Here is a 13,230-nt window from a genome sequence, read left to right on the forward strand (position 1 = left end):
TTGTTTTATTTATTTGAACAACACGACAATTAAACTTAAGTTTTGAATTCAAATTTTCATTTAGAGAAAAAGTTTAACAAATTAAGATCTCTTCCAACAAAATGAAAATAATTCTAAATATTACATATGACCGACGTGCCTGTCAAACGTGAGGGCAAACCTGACTCAAGAAAAATCACATAGGAAATCCATGAAGAACTATACAATTACAAATTCATCATAAATACAATATATTTAGAAGCAATATATTTAGAAGCGTCCATATCTAATTGACAAAGAATATAACATTCACGGGAACTAAACCTTGCAAGCCAATGAATTAGCGTCCAAGCTCCCCTTGATAATCTTGCAATGCCTGGCAAAAGAAACATTGTTATGACTTGCCTCCATTAAAATCTGAGCTTCCTCTTCATAGTACTTATTAGGGATGGGCAAATATCCATTGTTTATGGATAACCGCGGTTACCCGTTCATTTAAATTAAACGATTACGGTTATGGGTAACGATTTAGATAAATAAATTGTTATGGGTATAACCGTTTACCCATGAAATTTAAATGGACGGTTATGGGTATTAACCGTGGTTATAAACGGGTAACCGATTACCCATTTATTTTATATATGTAAAACTAACACAAACCATGTTCTCGATCCAATAATACTTAGCACCCAATAAATTAGCAAGGAATTCATCGATCATTCTCTCAATAACACTGCTACTGGAATGATGATTCTCATCATCAAGGAATTCGCTAAATTAATTTAAATTCCTTGCAGGTAACCGTGTAATTGACAGAAATGTCTCATAAACAATTTTTGTAACTCAATAATACTTAACAAATATTATATTTACCTTCATTGGTAACAATTAAAAATATCGTCAGTAAACTATTATTTCAATTATTGGAATGGTATAAGGACTTAAAAAATTAAAATACGGAAATGTATAATGAATGTACCTATAACGGTGTTTAACTGTAAAAAAAAAGAAAATTATGACAATTTTTTTTTAATTTTCAAGTTGTTAAAAAACATGTAGACGGGTGAAAAATGGGTAATGGTAAAATAAAGAAGATAAACAAGTTAAAAAGGGTAAATAGGTAAACGAGTATTAAACGGTTACGGTTAAATGGGTATGCAGTTATGAGTATGGTTAACCGTTTATAAACGGTTATGGGTATGGGTACAACGGTTTAAGCAATTACCCAACGGTTTAAGCAATTACCCAACAGGTAAACGATTATGCGGGTATGAGCATAAACGGTTATGGGTATATAACTATGGTTACCCGTCCACCATAACCGTTGTCCAACCCTAGTACTTATCAAGTGCACAAATACCAAGAATCACAAAAACCACAATCTCATATCTAAACAATATTCAATGTTGAGCAGTAAGCCACAGTCACCACAAAAGGCTCACCTTGACCGAGAGAGATCCACATAAGTGTTTTTTTTTTTTTTTTTTCAGCAATGCGAAAGAGCCACTATAACCAGAAAATGGAGATGATTAGAAGACAAGAGAAACATGAAGGAGACAAGAGAGATGTCACCAAGGATAAAGCCAGGGGTCCAAGGCAGTGTAATTTTCTCCGAGTTGGATTCTCTACTCTTCTCTTTTCATCCTCATATCTTTTATTTTCTATTTGCCTTTTTTTTTTTATAAAAAATTAATATAAGATGTTTATGTGACTTAACCGTGACCGTTCAAGTAGGAGGGGAGGGAAGGAAAGGAAAAAAAAAAGGGAAGAGAATCCTACTCCAATTTTCTCTCTAGTGGCTATAAATTTTTTTACAATCCAACTTCGTGCCCCCTATTCGTTTAGGACGCCCTTTGATCGAAGGTTAGGTATTACTTCATTTGTTGTGTATATGCTTTTAATTTGTTAAATAAACGTCTTTCTCGTGTCATCAAAGTTCCTCAAATGAAATGAACCCAAACTAGAAAATAGAGTAACTCTAACATAGAAAAATCGTGTGGCTAGGATTGGTAGAGGCAATTAAGTCCCTCTTTCTGCATATCTGTTTTAATCTTCCTTCCTACCCACATGGTATGGAACGACCACACATGTAAAAAATGTTATGTTAAGGGTATGGAAATTTGGTTGAGAAATTTTCTTTTGCCTTTGATTGCTTAGCAAACTTGATTGGGACATGTAACAGAGGTTGGTGGAGGTGGATTGTCTACCCTCCTATTTCCATACTTTTCACATCCTCTCCTGTCTGTGTGGTTACGATTAAGACACGTCAATATTTTATATTGATTTTTTTTATAAAAATAATAAAACAAAAAGTAATAGGAATATAAAATGTTGATGTGGTTTAACCATGACCACATAAAATAGGAGAGGATGAGAAGAATATGGAAATGGGAGGGCAAACAATCCACCCCATATTAGTGACCAAATGTCGATTTGTTGGTTTTGTGATTATCCATAAATTAATGACATTTTTCAGTCAAATCACACTAATTTTATCATTTTTAATGTATATTTTAGATTTATTAGGTTTTGTAATTTGCAACCGGACAAGGATTGTTTGCCCTCCCACTTCTGGTGCCTTCCCGTACCCTCCTGTTTTGTATGATCACGGTTAAACTACGTCAACATTTTATATTATTTTTTTATAGAGATAATAAGACAAAAATGAATAGTAATATAAAATGTTGACGTAGTTTAACGGTGATCACACAAACAGGAGGGCACGGGAGGGTAGACAATCATTGTCCCTTGCAACCCCTTCCTAACATCCACTTGACCGCGACTTGCAAGAATTGGCAGGGGGGACAATCCACTAAATTCAAACTTAAAACCTCTAAATTTCAAATAAAACAGAATACAACCAAACTATAGTACTGAATGACGATGGACATTCAATACTTTGTTTGGTCAATTATCCCGTTCCCATCCCACATTGCATTGTATCAATTATTTGGGGGAAGCTGACTGAAAATTCAATGTTGTACCTGTCCCTTCCCTAACAATGGCATTTATTAGGATAGAGTTTATCGCTTCACGTTTTTCTTCGCGAAAAAAGGCTATCTTTGTTCACACTGCGTCGTTTTTGTGCATGTGTCATGCTAACTTGTTGGTATCGATCGGTCACACTAGCGCTTTGATATGTATAACAGTATAAGTTGTTGATATGTATAAGTTGTTGGTATGTATAAGGTCTTTCAATACTAACTTGTTGGTATCGTTCTTTCACACATGCTAAACTCATGCTAACCATATGATTCACTCACCCATATTGGGAAGGGACATGTTCGTACTATTCTGTCTTTTTGTGTATTTTTTGGATGGTTGTAGAAGGAAATGAGAGCTATTTTGTAAACTAAATTTTTTTTAATACTATGCATGCAGTAATTGAGTTAGAACTCATAGATCGATTTACTTTAAATTTTAAAGTGAATTGAAATCTTAAGAGATGTCAGTGTGTAATGTTTTTTTTTTTTTTTTGTAAAATTATAAATTTCAGGAGTTAGTGAAATTAACACAATATGATATGAATACTAAGTTGAGAGTATATTCGTCAGAAACAGCTAGAAGAGATTACATTTTTGGAACAAGTTTAGTTTTGGTTGGCTAGTTTGTAAAAGAACCACCAAAGCCAATCTCTCGTGGATTAAAAAAATAAGGTTTTTTATCACAAATAGTCTTTGAAATTAAAAATCAATCAATGTAGTCCTTGAAAATAGGTGTTGCAAATCAATGTGGTCATTCCGTCATAATTTTGTTAAAAATTTCATTAAGTGCTGATGTGGCACATAAATGGGCCCTATAAGATTTACGGGTTTTTATCAAAAATGATTCCTGAAATTGACCTACACTATCAAAATGGTCCCCGAAATTGACCCACACCATCAATGTGGTCCTTGAAATTAAAATTAATTAATGTAGTCCTTAAAAATAAGTGTCGCAAATCAATATGTTCATTTCGCCATTATTTTGTAAAAAAAATTTGTTATGTGCTGATGTGAGTTTAATAATTAATTAAAAAGTTTGTCTACATACCTTTTTGCACAATGAATTTTTTTTCTTCTTATAGTAGGGCTTACTCCAAAGAGAGATCTCTTCCATAAGTTCTCAAAGGCACAAGGCTTAACCAATTCCTAAGAGGGGGTGTGGAAATATTTTTCAACCAACAATAGACGCACCTCGGTTATAACCTCATTATCTCAAGGCAGACCTCACCGTTCTTTGCATCACCAGACCACCAGGGAAGCGCCGAATAAACTTTCTAAGATTAAAGTTGTGAAGATGTTGATCGCCTAAATGTTAACGGTGATGTCCCAGAAGTCATTGTCAATGGGCCAAACCATCACCAAAGGTGATCTTGATCCAAATTCAATTCGATGAAAAATGTCAAAGTGTGTAAAGATGAGTGTATTGATTTTTTTTTTCAGTGAATAGAGAGCAAAGGAGGTAGAGAAATGTGGACAGGGATTGGAGGTGATTGCAAGACTGGATTTTTGGGTTGATAAATTTTTTTATTAACTATTAAATTATTAAGCCTATTTGTAATATTTTTTTTAAAATTTAATTAGACTTGTGTGACCCATTTATGTGTCACATTAGCACATAACAAAATTTTGATAGAATTGTGACGGGATGACTACATTGATTTGGGACACTTACTTGCAAGATTACATTGGTCAATTTTTAATTTTAGGGACCATTTTGATGTTGTGGGTCAATTTCAGGGACTATTTTGATGTCGTGGGTCAATTTAAATGACCATTTGTGAGAAAAAATGGCTTATATATAAAACTTATTTATGTGCCACATCAGTACTTAACGAAATTTTTAACAAAATTTTAATGGAAGGACCACATGGATTTACGACATCTATTTCAGGGACTACATTGATTGATTTTCATTTTTAGGGACCATCTTGATGGTGAGGGTCAATTTCAAGTACTATTTGTGATAAAAACCAAAAAAAATAATCACAACACACGTGTATTGACCTAACATGAAGAGAATACATATATAGTGTTAAATTTTTTATTGTGACCGGAACATGGGTAGTATACCACGTGTTTTTATAAAAGTTGTGGGAAATTTTATTTTTTTAGTTATTAACTTTTTAACACACATATCTCACAATTTGTATAGTGACACATGGTGTACCACTCCATGTGCCGGTCATATTAAAAAAATCTCTCATATATAGCACAGATACATCGTCACGTGGCGTTTAGTGCCCATACAGTAAAATATTTAAACAAAAGCTTACGTAAGTCTTTATTTTAGGGGTGTGATATCCACACACACTTTTTTACTTCTCACACACCCTTCTAAGTTTCGGCCATTGGATTGGGTAAATTGAAGAAGATCAAATGGTAGAAATTAACAAGGAGTGTGTGAGAACTAAAAAGGAATGTGGATAACACATCCCTTATTTTATTGGACGATGCAACCGTACTATTGAAGTTTTTCTACGAACTTAGACCCGTGGATCAGCGAAAGTCCATCTCCAACTTGCCGATAACCCAACCCATTCATTATGTATGGCCAACATAAAAACCAAAAGCCAACCCATCAGCAACACAACCCGAATACCACAACCACACCATGTGGGCGGTGTCCTACCCGCCCCCGCCACCACCATCTCAACCTCTCATCCCCAAACCACCTCCGACGTACCCCATCCGCCTCTCTATTGTCGCCAAGTCTCAGCCGCCATCCCAAGACCTCGGAGGCTTAGGCCGATCAATCCTCACAAAACTCAAATCCAATCCCAACCCAAAATTACAAGGAAAGCAAAAGCAAGATGAAGAGGATAAGAAGGTAATTAGTGGGTCGGATGTGCTTTCCGCCATGCAGAGAGCAGCGGCGAAGAAAAACAGAGAGAGCGTTAAGAAAAAGAAGAAGGCACCGCCGTCGTCGTCGTCATCATCCTATGCGGGCAGTCACAGGGAAGAAGAAGGTGTGGACGAGTATGGCAACGTGAGGCCCTTGTGTGTGAAAAGCGAGTGGGGTAGTAGGTTGGATGAGTTGGGAAAACGCCTTAAAGAGCTTTCTTCCAAGGCCCCTTGAGGCTGGAATTATGCCCATCTATGTATTCCTAATTTTTAGTGTGAATTATATTATTTGTTAACCTTTACTTATTTTCATGCACAAAAATTGAGTGCGTGATTTGGTTTGGTTTGATTTGCTCTAAACTTCAAATTTGTAGCATAAATAAATTAAACTTATCAATTAATACACCATATGATACGCAAATGTGGTATAAATGATAAGATAATTATACTAAATACATCAAGATTATGTGAATGAGAATTCGAGTTTGATGCAAAGAGTGGAACACACTGCTCTAGCCAAATTTGTATACTAATCATGTTGGTTTAGTTTGAGAGGTTTAAACAATTCAATGATTTTTTTTTTCTCATCCTAAATAAAATATCAAATTTGAAGTGTCAACTGTGACAACAGTGTGAAGAAAGTTGAAATTGCACCATAAAACCAAAAGAAAACTAATGAAAATGGCTTGAAAACTTTGAGTTTTAACCAAAAATCATGTAATAACTTTATTTAATGGTTAGGACAAAATCAAATACTAAATCAGTCTAATTAAAATGGCCCAAATATTGAGTTTACGATTTTATCCCTAACGATAAGCTTTTGTCCGTTAATCTCTCTTCATTATGAATCTCTCTCATATTCTCTTCCCCATTTTTTCCTGACATTCAAAACCTTCCATTTTTCTTTCTAATCTCGCATAGCAACTCCATTTCTATCACTATGTAAAAACCACAGCTTCGACCCCAAGCCTAATTTTGAGCCATCTCCATCTTTGTGAAAATTGGAAACTGTTGATGCACAAAACTGGAGGTCTTGAAACAACGTAAATCCGAATGTGAATCTGCAAGAAATGTAAATAACACAAGATGTATTGTGGTTCACCCCAATGTTTGGGTTACGTCCACACTGATTATTGTATTTCTCTGAGAAGTGAGGGGAGTGAGGGAGAGAGCTTCTGAGGGTGAGAAAACTCTTCCCATGGCCTAAGAAATGGCCTCCCCTAATGAGGAGAGTGATGAGTCATTTTATAGAATAAAGGCTCCTCACTTATTACATATTTGCCCATTCCTTTATTACATAATTACATTTGAATCCTCCGAGTATTTATACGAGATCTAAATACGAAGGCCCTAAGTATGGTACAAACAATAGTCCCCCAAGTCTTCAGTCAAGAGAGTCTTTTGGCTGGAGACTTGAAATTCAGTCCATGTGTGGGCCGAAGTAACTAGATGTCGTCTTGAACTAATACTTGATATGAGGCGGTGCTAAAAGTGAAATGATGCTCAACTAGAAGAAGCACATGTTGCGAGGCTGCTTGACTTATGGCTTATGTTGCCTTGGTTGGCTCGGCTTGTGGCGTTTGAAGGTGAGGGAGTCTCTTTTATAGAATAAAGGCTTGCTCCTCAATACATAAATGATGGGCTAGAGTTGATGCTTGCGGTGAGGCGGTTGCTTCGTAGGGGGCGATGCTCTCTAATGAAGGTGAGGGAGTCCCTTTTATAAAATAAGGGCTCGCTCCTCAGTACATGAATAATGGGTTAGGAGTGATGCTCGCGGCGAGACGGTTGCTCAGTGGGCAGCGATACTCTCTTATGAAGGTGAGTGAGTCCCTTTTATAAAATAAGGGCTTGCTCCTCGTACATGAATAATGGGTTAGGACTGATGCTCGCGGCGAGGCGGTTGCTCAGCGGGTGGCGATGCTCTCTAATGAAGGTGAGGGAGTCCCTTTTATAAAATAAGGGCTCGCTCCTCAGTACATGAATAATGGGTTTAGGAGTGATGCTTGCGGTGAGGCGGTTGCTTAGCTGGTGGCGATGCTCTCTAACGAAGGTGAGGGAGTCCCTTTTATAAAATAAGGGCTCGTTCCTCAGTACATGAATAATGGGTTAGGAGCTCGCGGCGAGGCGGTTGCTCAGCGGGCGACGATACTCTCTAATGAAGGTGAAGGAGTCCCTTTTATAAAATAAGGGCTCGCTCCTCAATACATAAGTGATGGGCTAAGTACCCCAAGTATTTTTCATGAGTGCTCTCTAATGAAAGTAAGGGATTCCCTTTTATAGAATAAGGGCTCGCTCTTCAATACATATATAATGGGCTAAGTCCCCCAAGTATTTTGTATTTTTCATGAGGCCCAATTAAGGCCCAATATATGGTACTTAATGTAGTCCCCCAAGTCTTCGGTCAATAGAGTCTGTTGGCTGGAGACTTTAAAGTGAATCCATGTATGGGCCGAAGTGGCGGTTGTTCGGAGGCGGTATTTGTATACCCTACACTGAAGCTTTGTAGGTGAAGCTTTGTAGGTGAAGCTTTGTAAGTGAAGCTTTTGAAGCTGGAGCTTTTGTAAATGAAGCTTTTGAAGCTAGAGCTTTTGTAAATGAAGCTTTTGAAGCTAGAGCTCTGTAAATGAACCTTTTGAAGCTAGAGCTTTTGTAAATGAAGCTTTTGAAGCTGATTGACATGAGTGATGCTTATGAATGTTGACACGAGTGATGCTCATGAATGTTTATGTATGATTGATATGAGTAATGCTCATGTATAATTTGAAGTACTGGGCGTACTTTTGATCACCTGGTTGGTGATAATAGCGGCGGGGTGCCGAATAATTTTTTGTAGTATTGGGCGTACTTTTGGTCACTTGGTTGGTGATAATAGCGGCAGGGTGCCGAATAATTTTTTGTAGTACTGGACGTACTTTTGGTCACCTGGTTGGTGTTATTTTGGGCTTATGGACCTTTGCCCTCCACATAACATTCCAGCCCATTTATTTTGGGCTTTACTTTTTTTTTATTTTTTATTATTACCCTCTGATGGGGTTTATACATATATCTCCGAAATATACGAAAAATAAATTACATCATTCTGGTGGGGTGTTTACTCCTTACTTTTGCAGTGTCCCCATGTGCCTCCCTTTTACTTTCTCTTTTTATTTTCTCAGAAAATGATTCCACATGGCTTTCGCCTTTTGCTTTCTCAGAAATTAGGAAATGATTTCAAAACCGCTACCACATGGCTTTCTCAGGAATCAGATAATGATTTCTCACCGCGAGTACATGGCTTTCTTCTTTTACTTTCTCAGAAATGAAAAAATGATTTCACATGGTTTTCTCATTTTGATTGCATAGTTGTATCCACAACGGTAGGAGTCTGCCTTGGTTTGTAAAGTAGTCATGCTCTCTATGTCGCTTTCCACAATGAAAACCCCACTTCGCTCTAAAAGTGCTTGCCAAGCCTTCTTCAACAAAGAGTCGTAGTAGTCATTGAAGCAATCCAGACCAAGGATCCCGTCTTCACGGTGTTTGAGCGTCGCCGACCCGTGAGTCCCGACAAAGCCCGCCGCGCCGGTGACGAGGACCGAGATTCCGTAGCGGGAATGGACTCTGGCAGATGACTCGACTCGTTTTTTCCCAGGCGAGTCCGCTTCAGTTGTAGGTTCTGAGAGAGTGGCGGGAGGGATCGGATGGCAGAGGATTGGTCTGGATCAGATTCTGAGATTCTAGCAGTTCAGCCGAGGAAGGCGATTTGTATCAGATCTTGGCTTTGGGCTACGTGGTCATGGGTTGACCCACAAAATCGCGTCAGTTGATAGATTCTCAGAAACCCATTTGCAGACAGCAACCACATCTTTAATTTTTGCAAACCCAGTGAGAGAGACGTGTGGTTTTGGGGTGGGTTTGGATGCGCTGGGCCGAGAGCAGGCCGTTCACGGTTCAGATTACATTGACGAAGAGCCATCTTTGCCTCAATAGATTTCTTGACTTCCTCAAGCCGAGCAGCAACCTTCTCATCATCTTGCTTCCTATGAGGTTCACTGCCAGCACCACCTTCATCCTCATGGTGTTCCATCTCCGTACTTGTCTCCACTCATAGAAACCCTATCACAGCAACACGAATTTGTTTCACAAACGAAGATTATTGAAGCTTACGACGTCGACAGCGACTGCACTCCCTACCGAGATCTCACTAGTGAAAAAAAATCGCAATATGCACCACACGTATATCTCTGTGTGTGCGACTCTGTGTGTGTGGGAGAGGGAGAGGAATTGGGTTGAAGAATAATTTAAATGGTATGAAGAAACGTGGTGGGAATGGGGAGAGACGTGAGTTCAAAGGCAGAGGGAGAGCTATGTGTCTGTGTCTCTGTGTGGGTTTTGCAGATTCACGGTGGAGGTGAAAAAATGAAAGAGAACCGACACAAATTTTCGTATCGTTTCCCACAGACGGCGCCAAATGTTGATGCACAAAACCGGAGGTCTTGGAACAACGTAAATCTGACCGTGAATTTGCAAGAAATGTAAATAACACAAGATGTATCGTGGTTCACCCCAATGTTTGGGCTACGTCCACACTGATTATTGTATTTCTTTGAGAAGTGAGGGGAGTGAGGGAGAGAACTTTTGAGGGTGAGAGAACTCTTCCCATGGCCTAAGAAATGGCCTCCCCTAATGAGGAGAGTGAGGAGTCCTTTTATAGAATAATGGCTCCTCACTTATTATATATTTACCCCTTCCTTTATTACATAATTACATTTGAGTCCTCCGAGTATTTATACGAGATTTAAATACGGAGGCCCTAAGTATGGTACAAACAGAAACGATCTCTTACAAGCAAAACGGTATGTTTTGTCACTCTCTGTCTCTCTCCCTCCCTCCCAAAATTTCTCTCTCTCTCTCTCTCTCTCTCTCTCTCTCTCTCTCTCTCTCTTCTCTGTAAAGATGAGCAAGGGATCTGCACTTTCACCGACATCGGCAAAAAAGTCAAAGGTGAATTTCTGCCATTCCCTCCTCATTCATCTGATTATTAACCTTTCAATTTGATGAAGAAGAAAAGAAGAATTCGAGGCACTGTTTTTCAATTTTTCATAGTGTATTCGAGGTATTATTTTTCAATTTTTCTTCTTCACTGGAGTTCATCGTTTGTTTCTCCAAAAAATAAATTCGAGATTTGTTAGCTTTTTGTTTAGTTTTTTTTTTCAAATACAATGTTTTTTTTTCCAGATACAGTTTTGCCAACATTTTTTTTCCAGAAACAGTGTTTTATTTTCCAGAAATAGTGTTATATTTTGGTTTTTTTTTTTTCCAAATATAGTGTTTGTTTGTACAGAAACAAAATAAACACTATATCAGATTATTTTTTCTGAAATAGTGTTATGTTTTGGTTTTTCCAGAAACAGTTTTATGTTTTGATTCTTTTTTTTCAGAGACAGTGTTAGTTTTTTCAAAAAACACTGTTGTATTTTTGTTTTGCCAGAAACAGTTTTATGTTTTGGTTTTTTTTTTTTTCAAAGATAGTGTTAGTTTATTCCAGAAACAATGTTATTTTTTTGTTTTTCCAGAAACAGTTTTATATTTTGGGTTTTTTTTTTTTTTTTCTAGAGACGGTGTTAGTTTTTTTTCTTCCAAAAACAGTGTTAGTTTTTTTGCCGGTTTGTTTCGACGGTGGTTCTGATTTTTTTTCATAAACAATTTTAGTTTTCTAGAAACAGTGTTAGTTTTTACACATTGTACCTGAATTTTTTTTCTTCCAGAAACAGTGTTATGTTTTTCCAAAAACAGTTTTATGTTTTTTTTTTTCCAGACACAGTGTTAGTTTTTTTCTAGAAACAATGTTAGTTTTTCTTTGATTTGTTTCGACGATGGTTCTGGTGTGTTTTGCACTTCTTTTTCTCCAGTTTGTTCACATGAAGGTTCTAGTACGTTTTCCATATTTTTTCGCCGGTTTGTTCCGACGAAGGTTCTGGTACGTTTTGCACCGTTTTTTTGCCGGTTTGTTTCAACAGAGTTTTTGCCATTGAACTTCTTTGAACTTGTTTCGGCGGCTTTGTTCTGATGAATGCTTCCTTTTTAACTTTGATTTGAACTTTGATTTGGTGGTTTTTGAAATGGGGGAATTCGATTTGATAGGAAGACAAAGAGTTATTATGGCAGTTTCATGCTGGTTTGAGGTTGGTGAAGAGTCAGGACAATATCAAATCATTTAGGGGTATTTACGGAAGTGTAGATTTGTAGTGGGTTGGGCTTGTAAGTTTGGACCGTGAACAATAATTTTGGATGATTTTTTTATTAAACTTTGAGCCTTTTTGGTTAAATAACATTTTGGGATGGTTTTTGGTTCAATATTTGTTGGTCCAAGCCATTTTCATTAGAGCTCCCTAAAATCAATTAACAATATTGTGAGTAGCCTGTTGGAGGTGTGCCCTAAAAGCCAAGTTTGTAATATTAGATATTATGTAACAACTCCATATTAATTAATAAATAAATCCAATCCAACATAGCACAACTTACTTATAAACCCATTCTAGATTCAGTTTCTCTTCAACATTGGATCATGCATGATTTAGTCTCTCTCTTACCTAACGAATCTTGAGAAGGACAATAACGGGAGGGTCCTCAACACAAACTAGGTAATTTCCAATTGAAAGTGCAGACTTAGTTTAACAATGTGCAACAACATTACAAATACGAGAATGGAAATTCAAACTAATGCGCAACACCAACAAAATTACATGTTAATTAAAAAATCATACATTCATACTTCCATTGAGATAAATCCACCGTCATACATGCCATATATGATAAATTAATATGGTGGAGGAAGTGCCGTATTGAGCTTGTATCTTTAATGATGTAGTAAACCTTTTCTTGCGTCGCAATTAAGCTTGTTTCTTACTTCTTGACTTTGGAAAGTTGACTATGGACTCCTTTATCATCCTCATTACTCAATAATTTATTTTTGTTGTGTTTCTTAATCTTTAACTTTGCCTATGTTTGAACTTTTTGGGTAATGGTTATGGGAAAACTTTGCATTACTTGGTTGGAAAGAACGCAAGTTTTGCCGTTAAGTTTGGAAAGTTGAATTTGGACTCCTTTATCATCCTCATTACTCAATAATTTAGAAAGAATGCAAGTCTTTCCATTAGGTTTTCCTTTGGATGGAAATTCTTCAAATGTTAAGATACATGTATTTCTCATTCTTCGAAATCGTAGAATACAAATCGTTACGCATAAGAGAACTATGTAATTGTAATGGAGTATTAAGTTAAGAAATGATTGTCGAACTGATCGCTACTTCTTTCTAAATTGCACCGACTCCCTTTGATATAAAACTCCACGTATAAATAGATCTGGTCATTCAGTGACGGACCTACACAATTAAATTAAAGTAAATAGTGGTGCAATTCTTCCTATCTCGAGAAGAGCCTAGAAAAAG

The 13,230-nt window shown here is 37.0% G+C and overlaps 1 protein-coding gene across 1 annotated transcript; it reads left to right on the forward strand.

The window, feature by feature from the left end:
* Positions 1–5,491: 5,491 nt before the first annotated feature.
* LOC126621495 (uncharacterized) lies at positions 5,492–6,106 on the forward strand. The gene has a single exon (XM_050290038.1). The coding sequence runs from the start codon at positions 5,575–5,577 to the stop codon at positions 6,037–6,039; it is 465 nt and encodes a 154-aa protein (XP_050145995.1). The 5' UTR covers positions 5,492–5,574; the 3' UTR covers positions 6,040–6,106.
* Positions 6,107–13,230: the final 7,124 nt, after the last annotated feature.

The sequence above is a fragment of the Malus sylvestris genome, chromosome 1 (assembly GCF_916048215.2).
Source record: "Malus sylvestris chromosome 1, drMalSylv7.2, whole genome shotgun sequence".
Lineage (NCBI taxonomy): Eukaryota > Viridiplantae > Streptophyta > Magnoliopsida > Rosales > Rosaceae > Malus > Malus sylvestris.

Bases quoted from the DNA above. Each gene is read 5' to 3' on its own strand.
- LOC126621495 (XM_050290038.1), top strand. From the start codon at position 5,575: ATGTGGGCGGTGTCCTACCCGCCCCCGCCACCACCATCTCAACCTCTC.